The 13,370-nt window shown below is 40.7% G+C and overlaps 1 protein-coding gene across 4 annotated transcripts in view; it reads right to left on the minus strand.

Moving 5' to 3' along the window:
* clcn2a (chloride channel, voltage-sensitive 2a) overlaps positions 1-13,370 on the minus strand; it is a 124,590-nt gene that overhangs the window by 78,640 nt on the left and 32,580 nt on the right. The window contains exon 1 of one of the 4 annotated variants that reach the window (XM_042098955.1): positions 12,082-12,870. The exons of 1 other annotated variant lie outside the window; for it this stretch is intronic. Coding sequence is in view for 1 of the 3 variants with exons in the window: in XM_042098946.1 (XP_041954880.1) it covers positions 4,991-5,041 (51 nt within the window). In the remaining 2 variants the exon portion in view is untranslated. Of the gene's footprint in view, positions 1-4,990; positions 5,375-12,081; positions 12,871-13,370 lie in introns of those variants that run through there. 2 more of the 4 variants (XM_042098946.1, XM_042098965.1) reach the window with 2 other exon arrangements.

Below are 13,370 nucleotides of genomic sequence, written 5' to 3' on the forward strand. Positions count from 1 at the left end.
ATCACCCCTGTGTTGCAAGACCTCCACTGGCTCCCTATCCCACTGAGGATTGACTTTAAAGTCCTCCTCCTTACCTTCAAGGCCCTACATTGCTCTGTCCCCACATACCTGTCTGAGCTCCTGCACCCCTACTGTCCTACATGTGCCCTGCATTCCTCTGATCATGGCCTCCTCACTATCCCCCAAACCCGACTCCGCTCCATGGGCGACTGAGAATTTTCCTCAGTGGCCCCCCGCCTGTGGAATGCTCTGCCTTAGCAGATCAGATCTGCTGCCAGTGTCGACTGCTTCAAGTCTCCCCTCAAAACCCATCTGTTTAGGATAGCTTTTAACATATAATCTACATACACCTTCTTTTATTGTCCTTTTAAATTGCTCTCTACTCACTTTTAATTGTACTGGCATATGTCTGCTTCTATCCACACGTGCGACTGCCTGTACACTTTTTGTGTGCCTCCCAATTTTTATTTTATTCTACTTGTCTCCCTTTTTACCCTACAATGTTCAGTGCTTTGAGTACATGATAAAGCGCTCTACAAATAAAATGTATTATTATTATTATTATTATTATTATTATTAAAATAATGCGCACATTGAATGTTCGTCAGAAAGTAATTCTACATTTTGATCAACATTCAGTACGCGCAACACCAATGCCACATAGGCCTAGCCTTCACCAAGGCTATTTGGCGCTGGTGCTGTGCGCACTGAATGTTTATCAGATTTTAGAATGATTTATTCTAGCACATTCTAGTAGCTAAATTGCAAAACATTACGGATTCCCATAGCCTAAAATGTCCATGCTTATTCTTGGTTGGGAAATAGCTAGGGGTTGATTTGGATATAACAGCATATGGATTGGATTATTTTCATCTTCTTCTGTTCATGGGAGGTAGCCTAAACTAGCAATAGCTCCACAGAATTATTAGAAAAGTAGGCTACTCCATGCTTAAACTACATCTGTCGTTTGGTTAACATTAAAAGTCTCCTAATGTTGGCTTCAAAGGGCCTAAAGATTTGTTTGCTTTCTAATTTTTTTTGTTCGTTCTAAGCACTTTGCTTTTCCAGACTTTACCTTATTTAAAGCTGCAGTTGGCAAGTCTGACAGATTGAGGGGACAAAATTTTGAATGTTTACAACTCTCATGCCCCTCCCCTTCCGCTACCACCGAGCACCCTCTCATCGAGTTTGTGCTCGTCAGTGCATACCAGGCACCAGACTGTGATTGACAGTCAGACCTCACACAGCCCTGCTCTGATTGGACCAGAAGAACCGGGAGCTGTGGATTTTTGCAAAACAAATAACAGGCTCTAGGTGAAGGTAGAAGTGCGGGTTTTTTTCTGGCTGATTTATGTTGTTCTGTCAGAGCATAGTGTCGGTTTCAGTGAAGCTTTAAGGACACTCACCTCCAAAATGGAGAGATCTTCTTTTTAATTGGCATTTGAGCGGCAAGATTAATTCCTTTGACTCTTGGGCTGATCATTTTTACTGTTAGGGACAATTATTTATAATATTTCTTTTTTTGCCTTGTTTAACATGTTGGGAAATCCCGTAGTTTCGTGTTTGAAACAGCCAAGATGACGTATCTTCTCACTGATCAAGTTAGTTTCACATTGGTTATTGCAGGGATATGCCTCATTCCTACTCATTATCATTGCTGGCTTATGGAAATATAAATACATATCCAACCCAAAACTAACTTTACCCTGTTGGACTTTGGACTTAGCCTACATTTTTATTTCAGTTTTTCAAAGATAGGCTAAACAGTTAAATAACAATTTACCTTTTTTCACCATATTGTCAGAACACACCAGAAACCGAATACAAATGCATACTACCTCTGAATGAGGAGGACACTGCATTTTCACAGATGCATTTCAGTACCACGGACAACTCCACACTGCATTTGCAAATGTCAATGACATGGGTAGACTGTATAAGGCGAAAGCCTCCCACTGGTTCCATGCGCTGAAAACCAATCACAGTTCTTTGCACTATTATATTGACTGTCTATGCACAATTTCAACCCAATTTTGCTGCTCTTATTTCTTCATTGTATGTGCCTTCTTATTTACTTTTTGTTGTTTACTTGAATGTTATGTTTGTCTGTGGACTTAATTGGTAAAATATGTCTTGTCTCCACCGTGGGATAGTAAGAAACGTAATTTCGATCTCTTTGTATGTCTTGGCATGTGAAGAAATTGACAATAAAGCAGACTTTGACTTTGACTTTGAGTTCAATTACTCTGACCTATGACGGACCTCAAAGGATTTCCTATATACACCAACCTGAAGCAATAGCACCTATAGCCTTCATCTATAGCACACTGCATGCATGGTCACACGTTTGTGTGTTGGGTGGTAAATCTAAGAAAGTGTGTCTGTTGGGCTAAAGCCGTGCATTCTTCAACAAGGTAAAAATTACACTTGTGTGTATGTGTGTGTGGGTGTGCTGGTCACAAAATGACCAGCTTTACTACTGTTGGTAGGTTTGGTAGGTCTCAAGACCATGCGCATTGAAGAGACATAGGCCCAAACACTAGCGTTGGACTAGACAGTGTTACAATATTTAAATACAGTACACAAACCATGGAAAAAAACAAGGTGCAAAAATATATTAAAAAAAAACACACAGCAGTTCAGCCAAATGGGCAGACTTCCATACAAATGACAGAGAGGATTTTCAGTGGCACCCTGTAATGAAGTTGAAGCAAACAGAGGGAATGATAAGGCAATCGATCTGCAAGCTGCTCAATCCCTGCCAGAGTGAAGGATTCAGGGAGACAGCACGCCTGGAGACACACCACCAGCCACCATTTTATATATAACATCTATTGATCTTCGCACCGATAAGGAAAACCAGGCACCAGAAAATTTCACACATTCGTGTCCATACTAAAATCCACATTGCATTGTGAACAGTTGTGCTGTTCTTTGCAGGTGCTACCTGATTCTTGCCCATTGCTGGACACTCCTCGACACAGTTAGAATGCTCATATGAACTGCAGCACATGCAACACACAGTGGCCTTACACATCTGCCTCACACACTAGAACCAATCACACGAAAGGTCATGGGAGACCAGTTTAATGATTGGTAGGATAACAAAAGACAAATCCACATAAAACACAAAGACAAGGCTTTCTAATTCACATAATCTAACCATCTAACCATGAGAAACTATGTGAATGCTTCACTGCACTGAGAAAGTGTAAAGAGTACTTCTGTCCTGCTGGCATGTTCGGTCTAAAGATAGCATTCCAACAATGTCAAGCATATTGGTCTCCAATGTCCGGAAAGTTTTGCACCGTCAGCCACAGAATATCAGTATATCATCAATGAGAAACATCAGTTATTATTATTCTTTTTGCAATTTAATACTTTAAATCCTAACAGATTTTGTGTTACTGCTGAATATTGAATTGGGAATTGTAGCCTAATTGAACTGCATTGTCAAAACCCCTCAGATTTACACCCCAGACCTCTGTCTGTCTCCATCTCACCGTCTGTCTATGAAGATATTGCTGGGAAGTGCTCCAGGGTACAGCTGTCAATCCCATAGTGACAGAATTGGGGAAAACTGGTGCATGAGTCCATTAATATTCAGAAAGGATCCACATTTAGTCCATCTGTAAAAAACCAAAGGAAAAAGGGAGGGGTGGTAGTGCAAGAGTGTGTGTCTCTTATCACTTGCTCATGAAAGTAACCATTTACGCAGCTCTCATTTCAACATCCTTCTCCACAGCATTCATGCTGGACAGCCACAAACGCCCAGTGGTGGACATTACTTGAGTACATTTACTCAATTACTGTACTTAAGTCGCTTTTTCATGTATCTGTACTTTACTTGAGTATTTCAATTTTGTTAAACTTTTTACTTTTACTCCTGTACATTTCGAGACCAAATATCTTACTTTTTACTCCACTACATTTTGTGACAGCTGAAGTATAGCTGAAGTTCCTTTTGGAAAAAAGACTGTACAAATACAGTACATGTGTACATGTATATTTTCTATGAAGCGAGCTAGGCTATAATGGTGTTGCCTAACCTATGTTATTGTCATATGCACTATTTACTGTACCTTGTTGACCCCTTTTCACAATATTGATGTTACCATAACTAGCCTCTTGACGCCATCAAGCAAATGATAGACAATCTGACACTATCAAACACAAAAGGGAACATCTTGATTTGGTCCGAAAGTGTAAAGCATTCAACAAAGAAAAATGTGGTTACTTTGAAGTATCTAAGATAAGATATCACATTAGTTTGTTTTTAGTTATTTCTACATACAACAAGTATTAGCTGATTTTGTCCTTGAATGGAGGAGAAAGGCTCAATGAATGCCTATGTCTGTGCCGAATCATTTCAACAATGCAACTGTATTAGGCATAATACATTTCAGGACTTTTACTTTTGATACTTAAGTACATTTGAAGGCAAGTACTTTTGTACTTCCACTTAAGTGGAAATGTAAAAGGAGGACTTTTACTTTTACTGGAGTAACATTTGACCATGTGTATCTCTACTTTCACTCAAGTACAGGATTTGTGTACTTCGTCCACCACTGCAAACGCCTCTCACAATTTAACGTTGCCAGGCTTTCCATTCGATTAGAAATCGTAAAGGCTTTCCATTCTATTAGAAATCGCTTTTGCTGTGTGTTGCTTTCTCACTGAATACACTTAATAGTCACGATTGAGTGCGGTTTTGACACAATAGCACACAGCATATACCCACATACACACAAAGCCACAGATATTTGTGACACTAACAACCTTGAGCTTTATCCCGCTGTTCAATGAGATTGACCAGCGCCTCGTGAAAGAGTGGGCAACGCAGTCGTCGTAATAACGACGTATTGGCGAAGCTTGCCGTTGTCCAGAGCCAATGTTTATGAAAAACCTGCCAACAAACTGTTCAGATCAGTTTATAAATTCGTTAGTCACGTACTGTAGCTCTATACTCGCATCGGTTGGGAACACTCACCAAAGTTTGCTGAAATTGAAGCACACGATGCTCAGCAGGTTCCCTAGCCATAACCTCAATGCGTAAGCTTATGTCAACGCAGTGCTGCTAATATTGCATGTGTCACAATAGCCTACTAAAGCGGTACTTGTGTTTAAATTCAATCCGATGACATATGTTTAGAGTTCAGCCTAAAATTCATTCTTGGTGTAACAGGTAGCCTACCAAATCAAATGCCGCGGATGCTTTTGGAGGTTTTCGATATACCCAGTGGTTTGTGGGGGTGGTAGAGCTTGCTATTGCAATTTTTTCTGGCCAGCAGTTATATCCCCTCAGTTGTAGAGTGGAATGTGACTCACTATACTACGTGACTCAGTGTTAGTCTGAGTAAGCTATTTGTTTGAAGCAGACTGTTAAGGATCATCAACGCCAACGTGTTGTTGCTTTTTTTACTCCCTGCACTACTACAAATAATGGTCAGTAATTAGAAAAGCTGTTATCAAGACAAGTTGTTGCTGTACATGTGGTATGCATATCGGCTTTTCTATTATCCTGTTCAATTTGAAGAGGCAATTAAATAAATAACTTTGGAGAGTTCATAACAGTTAACTGATGGCATTATCTTATCCATTGAAATACAATAAGCAGACAAACATAGTCTAAGAAGATAACCAATCTAAGAGGACAATGAAAATCAAATACAATGTAAAGACATCTCAATTAACCACAATGACATCCAAATCATGTGTTAGCAAATCATGATGATATCAGAAATTTTAACTCTTCAAATTTTAATTTTAACTATTAAATTGTAACTCTGACGAAAATTGACCCCGGGGTCTTTTTCTGCATGAAAACACACCAAATAAATCGTGGAGAATTTTTCATTGATCAACCACTACAGTAACCTGACTCTTGCCAGGTGAATTTCGTTCCGCCTAGCTCCACTCATCCATCTGGGATCGATCCATTGGAGTGGTGTTTCAGAAGGCTGGGCCTAATCAAAAATCCTTGCATATGATTGGATAAGCCACTTGTCCATCATCTATTGACGTGCTACTTCAACCACTCACATCGAAGCCAACCTGTGACGCTGAGAACAGTCTCACAGTCGCTTCTACACTACGTCACATCTATGAAACTCTGCGTCCTGATTGGCTGTACCATAAAATCTGGTGCCGAAATCACTCTCAACGGAAGCGATCCCAGATGGATGTGAGCTAGGCGGAACGAAATTCATCTGGCGAGAGTCAGGTTACCACTACAGAGCTTGCCCCGGTACGCTATAGCCCAAAATCGCAAACAGTGGATTAGCTAAGGGCGGTGAGCCAAACGCTTCCCAGATAGAATTGTTTAACCAGTAATATTGTTCAAACAGCACCAAACCTCGTCAGTAGCTTGCTCAGGGTCCCTACACATAAAACGAAGCACCAACAACGTAGTTAGTGAACCCCGAGTTTATTACAGAAGACTGTTAAAAAACACTTACCAACCGTCCCCCTACCAGCTCCTCCAACCCCAGCGTGAATAATAGCAAACGTGACAGTTTAATGAATCCTTGCAATACTGTGATATCTAGAGGGTGTAGGCTTCAAAGAAATGTCATTTAGGTGGTCGAATTACCTTACCTTTCCTTTAGTGCGACAAAATATGGAAGGTGGCACATGCCTCAATTCATGTTATATGGCATCTAATTAGCATGTAATCTTTAAAGTGATGAACGGTTCTAGTTTGATGAATATCCCTAAACCTCTTTGAGAGTCATAATATTGTCTAAATACTGTATTTTAAGTGTGACCACATGTAAACTTGACCCCACATACATTAAGTACCTTATCAGGCCTAGGGAATAAGTATGGCAAGTTTAATGAAGATCCTTAAAGGATAATTCCGGTGTGATTTTGACCTAAAGTGTGTTGAAACATGATACCGAGTGTGAACGTATGTCTCATAGCTCACCTCGGCTTGTCCCCTGCACTCAGAAATCTGGCGCTAGTTAGCCAATGCTACCAACAGTGTTTCGTTGTGGTGCCTCGGGCATCGGCCTAGCCATGCAAATAAATCACTGTTTTACACCATTTACAAAAAAAAGTAGCTCCAAAGTAGCTCCATACTTCATTGGTAGACTTCCGAGGGCCTTGACATTTAAAACAAGACATGGAGAACTTTGAAAAAGTTCAAGACGATTTATACAGACAGTACCTTAAGGAATTTTACCGTTCGACGCCATCTTGAATTTAGTCAAGAACAGTAAGCCTACCCCCATCACAGCTGCAGTAAATAACAGCACCTCACCTCCATGGATGGATGGTAGAAGAGGTCATAAAGAGGGTGGATGTGGACCTGTCACTGTGGTGCAACCGACCAAAACCCACTAGCCATTATTACACCCGATTGACCTTCCCCCAAAGACCCAATGACTTAACTCTCAGTCTGGGTCTGTGGCATCACTTTAACAATAGACAATTCCATTCCTGATTGCCATGTTGGTTAAGGTAGATTACACTACATAGCAAAAACCCTTAAGGCCCACACAGTGATGACTTACACTTTCCATTTTCACAGGGCCGGATCAAATACAGAGTGGACCCTGAATTCCCCAGGGACAGCATAGAGTAGTATTAGCCTGGGTTTTCCCATGCTGCCTTACGCGCACGATTTTATTCACACTGCTAGGCAGCCTGGATTCCATGGACTTCGTTTTCACCTCAACGAAGGAACCAATCACAGAACGGAGGGGGGACAGCAAGACAATTAATTTTTTTATTTTATTTTATTTTTTATTTTTATTAGTGCTGTCAGTTAAACGCGTTATTAACGGCGTTAACGTAAACCTATTTTAACGGCGTCAATTCTTTTTATCGCGAGATTAACATTCTTTTTGGTGTAACAAACTTTGTAGTTTTTTCACAAGCTGTTGCAACAACTAGTAACGTTAGAACTACAACACCACACTGGATCTAGCTAGACCGTGCTGCATGTACACGCCCCCTTTTAGGGGAAAGGGAGCTGTTTGGATAATGGAAACCTATGCTGCATAGAAGTGGGGAGCGAAAAGGGGTTATACTTACTAAATCTTGAAACAAGCGTGAATAAAAGGCACAAAATAAGGTTGGTGTAAGAGTTATCTGTGTGTTTATGGGATTAATGTGACCATTATGTTCCTATTTTTTGCTCTTTCCAGTTTAGCCTACTAACAGGAGTATCACAAATGTAGGCACAGTCAAACTGCCCGTGGCTGACTATAACTAAGTTCGGCAAGCTTAACTTTACATGTCATAACATCAACTAAACATAAGTCACACGTTCATTCTATCACTTGTAATATGAACGTAGCCTTTTTCCTACAACTAGGTGAGATAATTGACTATGCCTGTTATGCTGAAGTTCCACAGTTAGCTAGCTAGCAAGCTAACCGTTTTACATGGGATATGGTAAGTGTAGCTAGTACGTGCTGAATGGGTTGTGTAGCCTACATCGTTTCGACATGAGTAAGTTACATACACATAATTCTTTATAACTGCCGTGTTAGTAAAATTATTGAATGGCCTGTAAATTAATAACTAGATGTCACGTCAAGGTGTGATTAGGCTATCTGCCTTTCCCATTAGAATCAATGATATATGTATGTTAACTTATTTTCCGCTAAAATGGGGCGTGATGCAGATTAAATGTAACCTATCTTTATGATGATGCGCCTTTAGTAGGCTATGTAAAGGCATGCTGCACACGCTTGTTTGGGCTTACGAGCCGGCCAAAGAGTAGATTCGTAGCCTACAATAAACTCAGTTCTGAACTCCCGGTCAGCTGAATGGTGTTTTAAATTGCTGTGGACACCAATGCCGACATGAGTGCGATGCACTCTGCTTTCGACATTCATTTACTGTACATTAGATTCCATTCTTTTCAATACAACTATGCACTATGGGGGATTGGGTCAATTGTTATCAAATACTGACTCAATGTTAGTGCCCTGACAAATACACGTAAGGAATAATGTATAGAACGCCAGTCATTATTGGGAAAATAAGTCCCGACAGGGTGAACCAGACCCTGATGCGCAGCGGAGGGGTCTTGTTCCGCCCTGAAGGGACTTATTTTCCCGATAATGACCGGCATTCTACATTATCCCACTTATTACACGGCTACTTGCCAAAACAAAACAATAAACTCCCCACGATGTGACTCTTTAGCCTACATAGCCTAGGCTATAGCCGTTACTGTTACCGTTTCATCATGGCTTTTGGTGAGAAACAAATAGTTTGGAACAGCACACACTGAACTTGAATCAAACATTCTTTAGAACACAGCTGATCAACCGTCTGCTTTCACTTTTGAAAGAAGTTCCAGTCCTTGCGCAGTAATATGAAAGACGTAAATTATAAGCACAAAGCCCATTTTCTTTGACAGCGGTCTGTTATACTTAGCAACGGTCTGTTATTTATAATTAGCATACCACGGAACGTTGGGAACGCCCATTCAAGTGAATGGAGCATTCTGCAGCACTCTGAAGAGCCGTGTAATAAACAGAAATATCTACCTCCCTCCTTAAATGATGGTTAAGACTTAGAAAAGGAAAAGCATAAGGTCATACAGAGGGACCACAAGTCTCATGGGCCCTTTAGGAGAAGCCATTGGGGTACCAGATGATTCTGAAGCCCCTGCACAAACAGGATTTCAGAAATGAATTATGTTAATTTAAACATCTGGACAAAAGGTACACATTTGTAGTGTCCCTTGTGACATGTTGTAGCTTTTTCCCATGCAGGAGGCAGAGATAAAGCATCATTCCGTTGTAGGAGTAAAATGGAGTAATGGCATCAAAATGTTTTTTAGGTGAACTATCTCTTCTCAACAGTTTGCTCATGGTAATGCTTGACTGGTCTATCACAAAATGAACAGTCAAGAACTACAAAGAATGTACTACCACTCACTTAAGAGACACTCTGCTATTGAACTCTATTTGTAGGCCTATTTCACAGGATTTAGGTAACAACAAACTGAACGTAAATTATCTGTTTAAGCAAAGAGCAGATTGGAGCTAATTCGGGATGAATCCTAAAAAAAGGTTGTCAACATAAGCTTCACCAAGGCTTGCAATTTGTTCAAGGCAATTTAACACACTTCAAGTCCACCTTCTTATGTGTTTCAATTATGTTTGCAGTACGTTTAAACACTGAGTGAGTGGGCAGCACAGCAGCCATTAATATTATAAATATTACATGGAGTGCTACAGTAAATACTAAATATAGGCAAGTGGAGGCTGTGTGTGCTGCTCGGTGTCTGTTTCACTCTCATTCCCCAGGCATCTGCTGCATACACACTTTCTGCTGGATAAAAGACAGAATTCTCCTGGGTATCGAAGCCTTCGACATGCTGTCAAACTAATTTCCCAATAGAGCCACAGCCTGCGATAGGCTATCATCTGGCATGGTAACAGGTCTGGAGCCAGCGCAGGAACCAGGGAAAGCCTTGAATTCGATGAGAGATGTTTTTTCCACAAAGACCTTCACACGCTCACATAAAAGTTTCATTCTGGATCCACACTCTCACATGGTGCATCCAGGTAATAAGCAATCTGTACAATGCATCTATCAAGTATAGCCTACGACTGTGCCTATCAAACAGACCAAATTCTTCCAGAAGTCCATGCAATTGCATCTCAACAGATTTAACTAGCTTTTAGTGAATACATATTGCTATTATCTTCAATAATTCAATGAATGCATCGAACCAGTTCATCTCGAAAACACATCAATAAGAGGTTGTTAAAATTCTAATTAAAGCTTAATTAGATTTGTGTGGTGATAGGATTGTGCATTGTGTTTCTGTAGCCTACACCAGCTGCAGACTTTACCTGCAGTGCATCCAGGAAAACCAGTCTACACATTATTTCATTCAGTAAGCTAGGACTTGTTCTTCTAAGTTACACTACAGAAGGATTCATAGGTGATCAGTGCCCTGATACACAAACTGAAATCATGTAATGCTGAATTAATGTGACAGACAGTGGTCAGACAATTATACTTCATCCACGCTGCCGGAGTGTCATATTGCTGAAAGGTAGGTAAGCACCACCTTTCTTAAGCAACTGCCTCAACAGCCCTGTGGCAGTGGAACTGGGTGCTCTGGAGCCAGAAGCACTAGCATACTGACCCAATTGACTTTCTCTTCCATCTTAAAACTTCACCAGTGTTTTCTAAATTAGCCAGTTTTCCTTTGACCGCGTGGACTGCCATTGCCTTGCTGCCTTAATTTTGAGATAATGCCACGATTAAGCACAGCCACTGTGACTTGCCCCTTCACCCTCTCTATCAGGAACCACAATGGAAATACGCCTTAGGGCTTCATTGTGGTATCCTGACTTTTTTTTGTTTTAATGTATGGTGCAATGTTGTGTCTTAATCAATCAAAATCAATCAATCAGAGCATAAGTAGGCCTGAACATCATGAAGGTGCCAGCCGCCAAAACAAGATGGTATATCAGATGGCAGTCACATGCCTTGCTCAGAAGAAATAAGCGTCCCATAATATTTTTATAGACCAGGTCATACTATATGTCAGATGAATTAAAAAAAAAAAAAAAACCTTTGTCAATCACTACAAATATAGGTGGACTGAATGAAGATCACCCTGTCTGTAGTTTACAGGATAACCCTAATTTACTCTAAAGCGTAGTAGTCTTACCTACCCTACTTCAACTCTGACATGGAAGCAGCATCAGATATTAATACATATCACCGTACACGAGACTCACAGAGGTCCTTGAGGGGGAGGGGGCATTTGGACAGCATTATGCACCCTATATTCGTCTGCCAAGTTTGTTTTAGATGGACAGAAACGATACAATTATTCGTCACCCTGTTTACCCCTAACAATAGACAGTCAGATGAAATATTGGCGAAGGCTCGAATCTCCGCGTGAACATCATGGTGCCCTTGAGAAAACACGATAACTAAAATGACCAAGTGCGCACCTATGACATAAAATGTAGGCTATAGGATGATAACACTTGTCTTACATGCATCCAACAAGGGGAAACTCGTGCTCGTTAAGTGTCTGAAAGATGTGTGGGTGGAGAAACAGGTTGTACATTTCTCATCGTTACTCACATTTTTCCTACTCCGGCTTTGGATTCCTAAATGGTTCAGATCTCCTCAAAAAGGCAATAATCCGACCGTCACCTACGCTGATCCATTTAGCGGAAATGATGCATTAATTATTTCCACAAATTCTTTCAATCTGCGAGTAAGGGCTGAGAACTTTAACGCTGTTTGTAACTGTACTGCAAACAGGTTACTCCGTTCAGCTTAATTGTTGATTTTTTACGCCCTGTTGCTGCTGATGACTCGGCGTAGCAAAATCTAGTATATTCACTGAAACCAAAAAGTTTACAACAATGTAACGAATGCTTAACTGTTTAAAAAACAACATGCTACAAGGTGTCCATACAGCAGCAACATCCCTTCATAAGGCATGCTGTTTTTTCACAGAAAAAATAAACCGAATAGATGCTGCCTGTAGCTCAAGTGGTGGCTGGGCAACGATTCTGTGATGCAATGCGGGTTCCGTCACAGCCTTAGTTCTTCCTTCAATCCAGCTCCCCGCAGAAACTCCAGACGCGCTTGATCTCACCAACATGCGGTGGCGCATTTTGTCTTCATTAAATCTCGTGACCTTCGGAGGAACAAGAGATGTAGCCTAAGTAAAAGCATGTTGACATGATCACACAACGCAGCGATACCTTTTATTTTCTAACGCACAAATGCAGTTTCGGGTCGTTTTTTTTTATCTTAAGAGGCTGGTTAAGATTGATTTCAAAAAGCGCTAGCCTAAATGGCGCAACACCCCCTGACCAAGTTGCCTATTATAGGAGCTAGTGCAAGCATATGTCTGTGACAATAATTGCCGGTGCTTGCTGTTCACACGATCTGCAAATGGCTTGTTTGTGGACGTGACGTTTCCTTAGGCCTACACCCTTATTTATTTAAGCATGATAGGAGAAAGATTTCCATGTCCTAATGACTTAGAAACACATTGCGTCCCGAGTGACCTCAACATTGATCCAAGGAATGTTACCAAGTTACTGTAGCCTAATTTTCAACTTAACTACATTACATAGCGGGTGTGCTCACTTTGGCTGCTAATCAGTAGCCTACAACAGGTGTCTGGGGAATATAGCCTATTATAGTTCCAGTGGAGAAAATCTCGAGCCATCGGTAATTTCGGTTAGTGCCTTAAAAAAGACTAGACCAACCAAAAAGAAGCCGTTTTTTTCTGATAACATGTGCATGGTTTAGAGAAACTGCAGGCTCGGACCTAAATTGGATAGTGGTGAGCAAGGTCTATTCTAAGTCAAATAAAATGTCAATGGTTTAGTCGCTTCCTGTAAATATTTACT

Source organism: Alosa sapidissima, chromosome 1 (assembly GCF_018492685.1).
Source record: "Alosa sapidissima isolate fAloSap1 chromosome 1, fAloSap1.pri, whole genome shotgun sequence".
NCBI classification, from domain to species: domain Eukaryota; kingdom Metazoa; phylum Chordata; class Actinopteri; order Clupeiformes; family Clupeidae; genus Alosa; species Alosa sapidissima.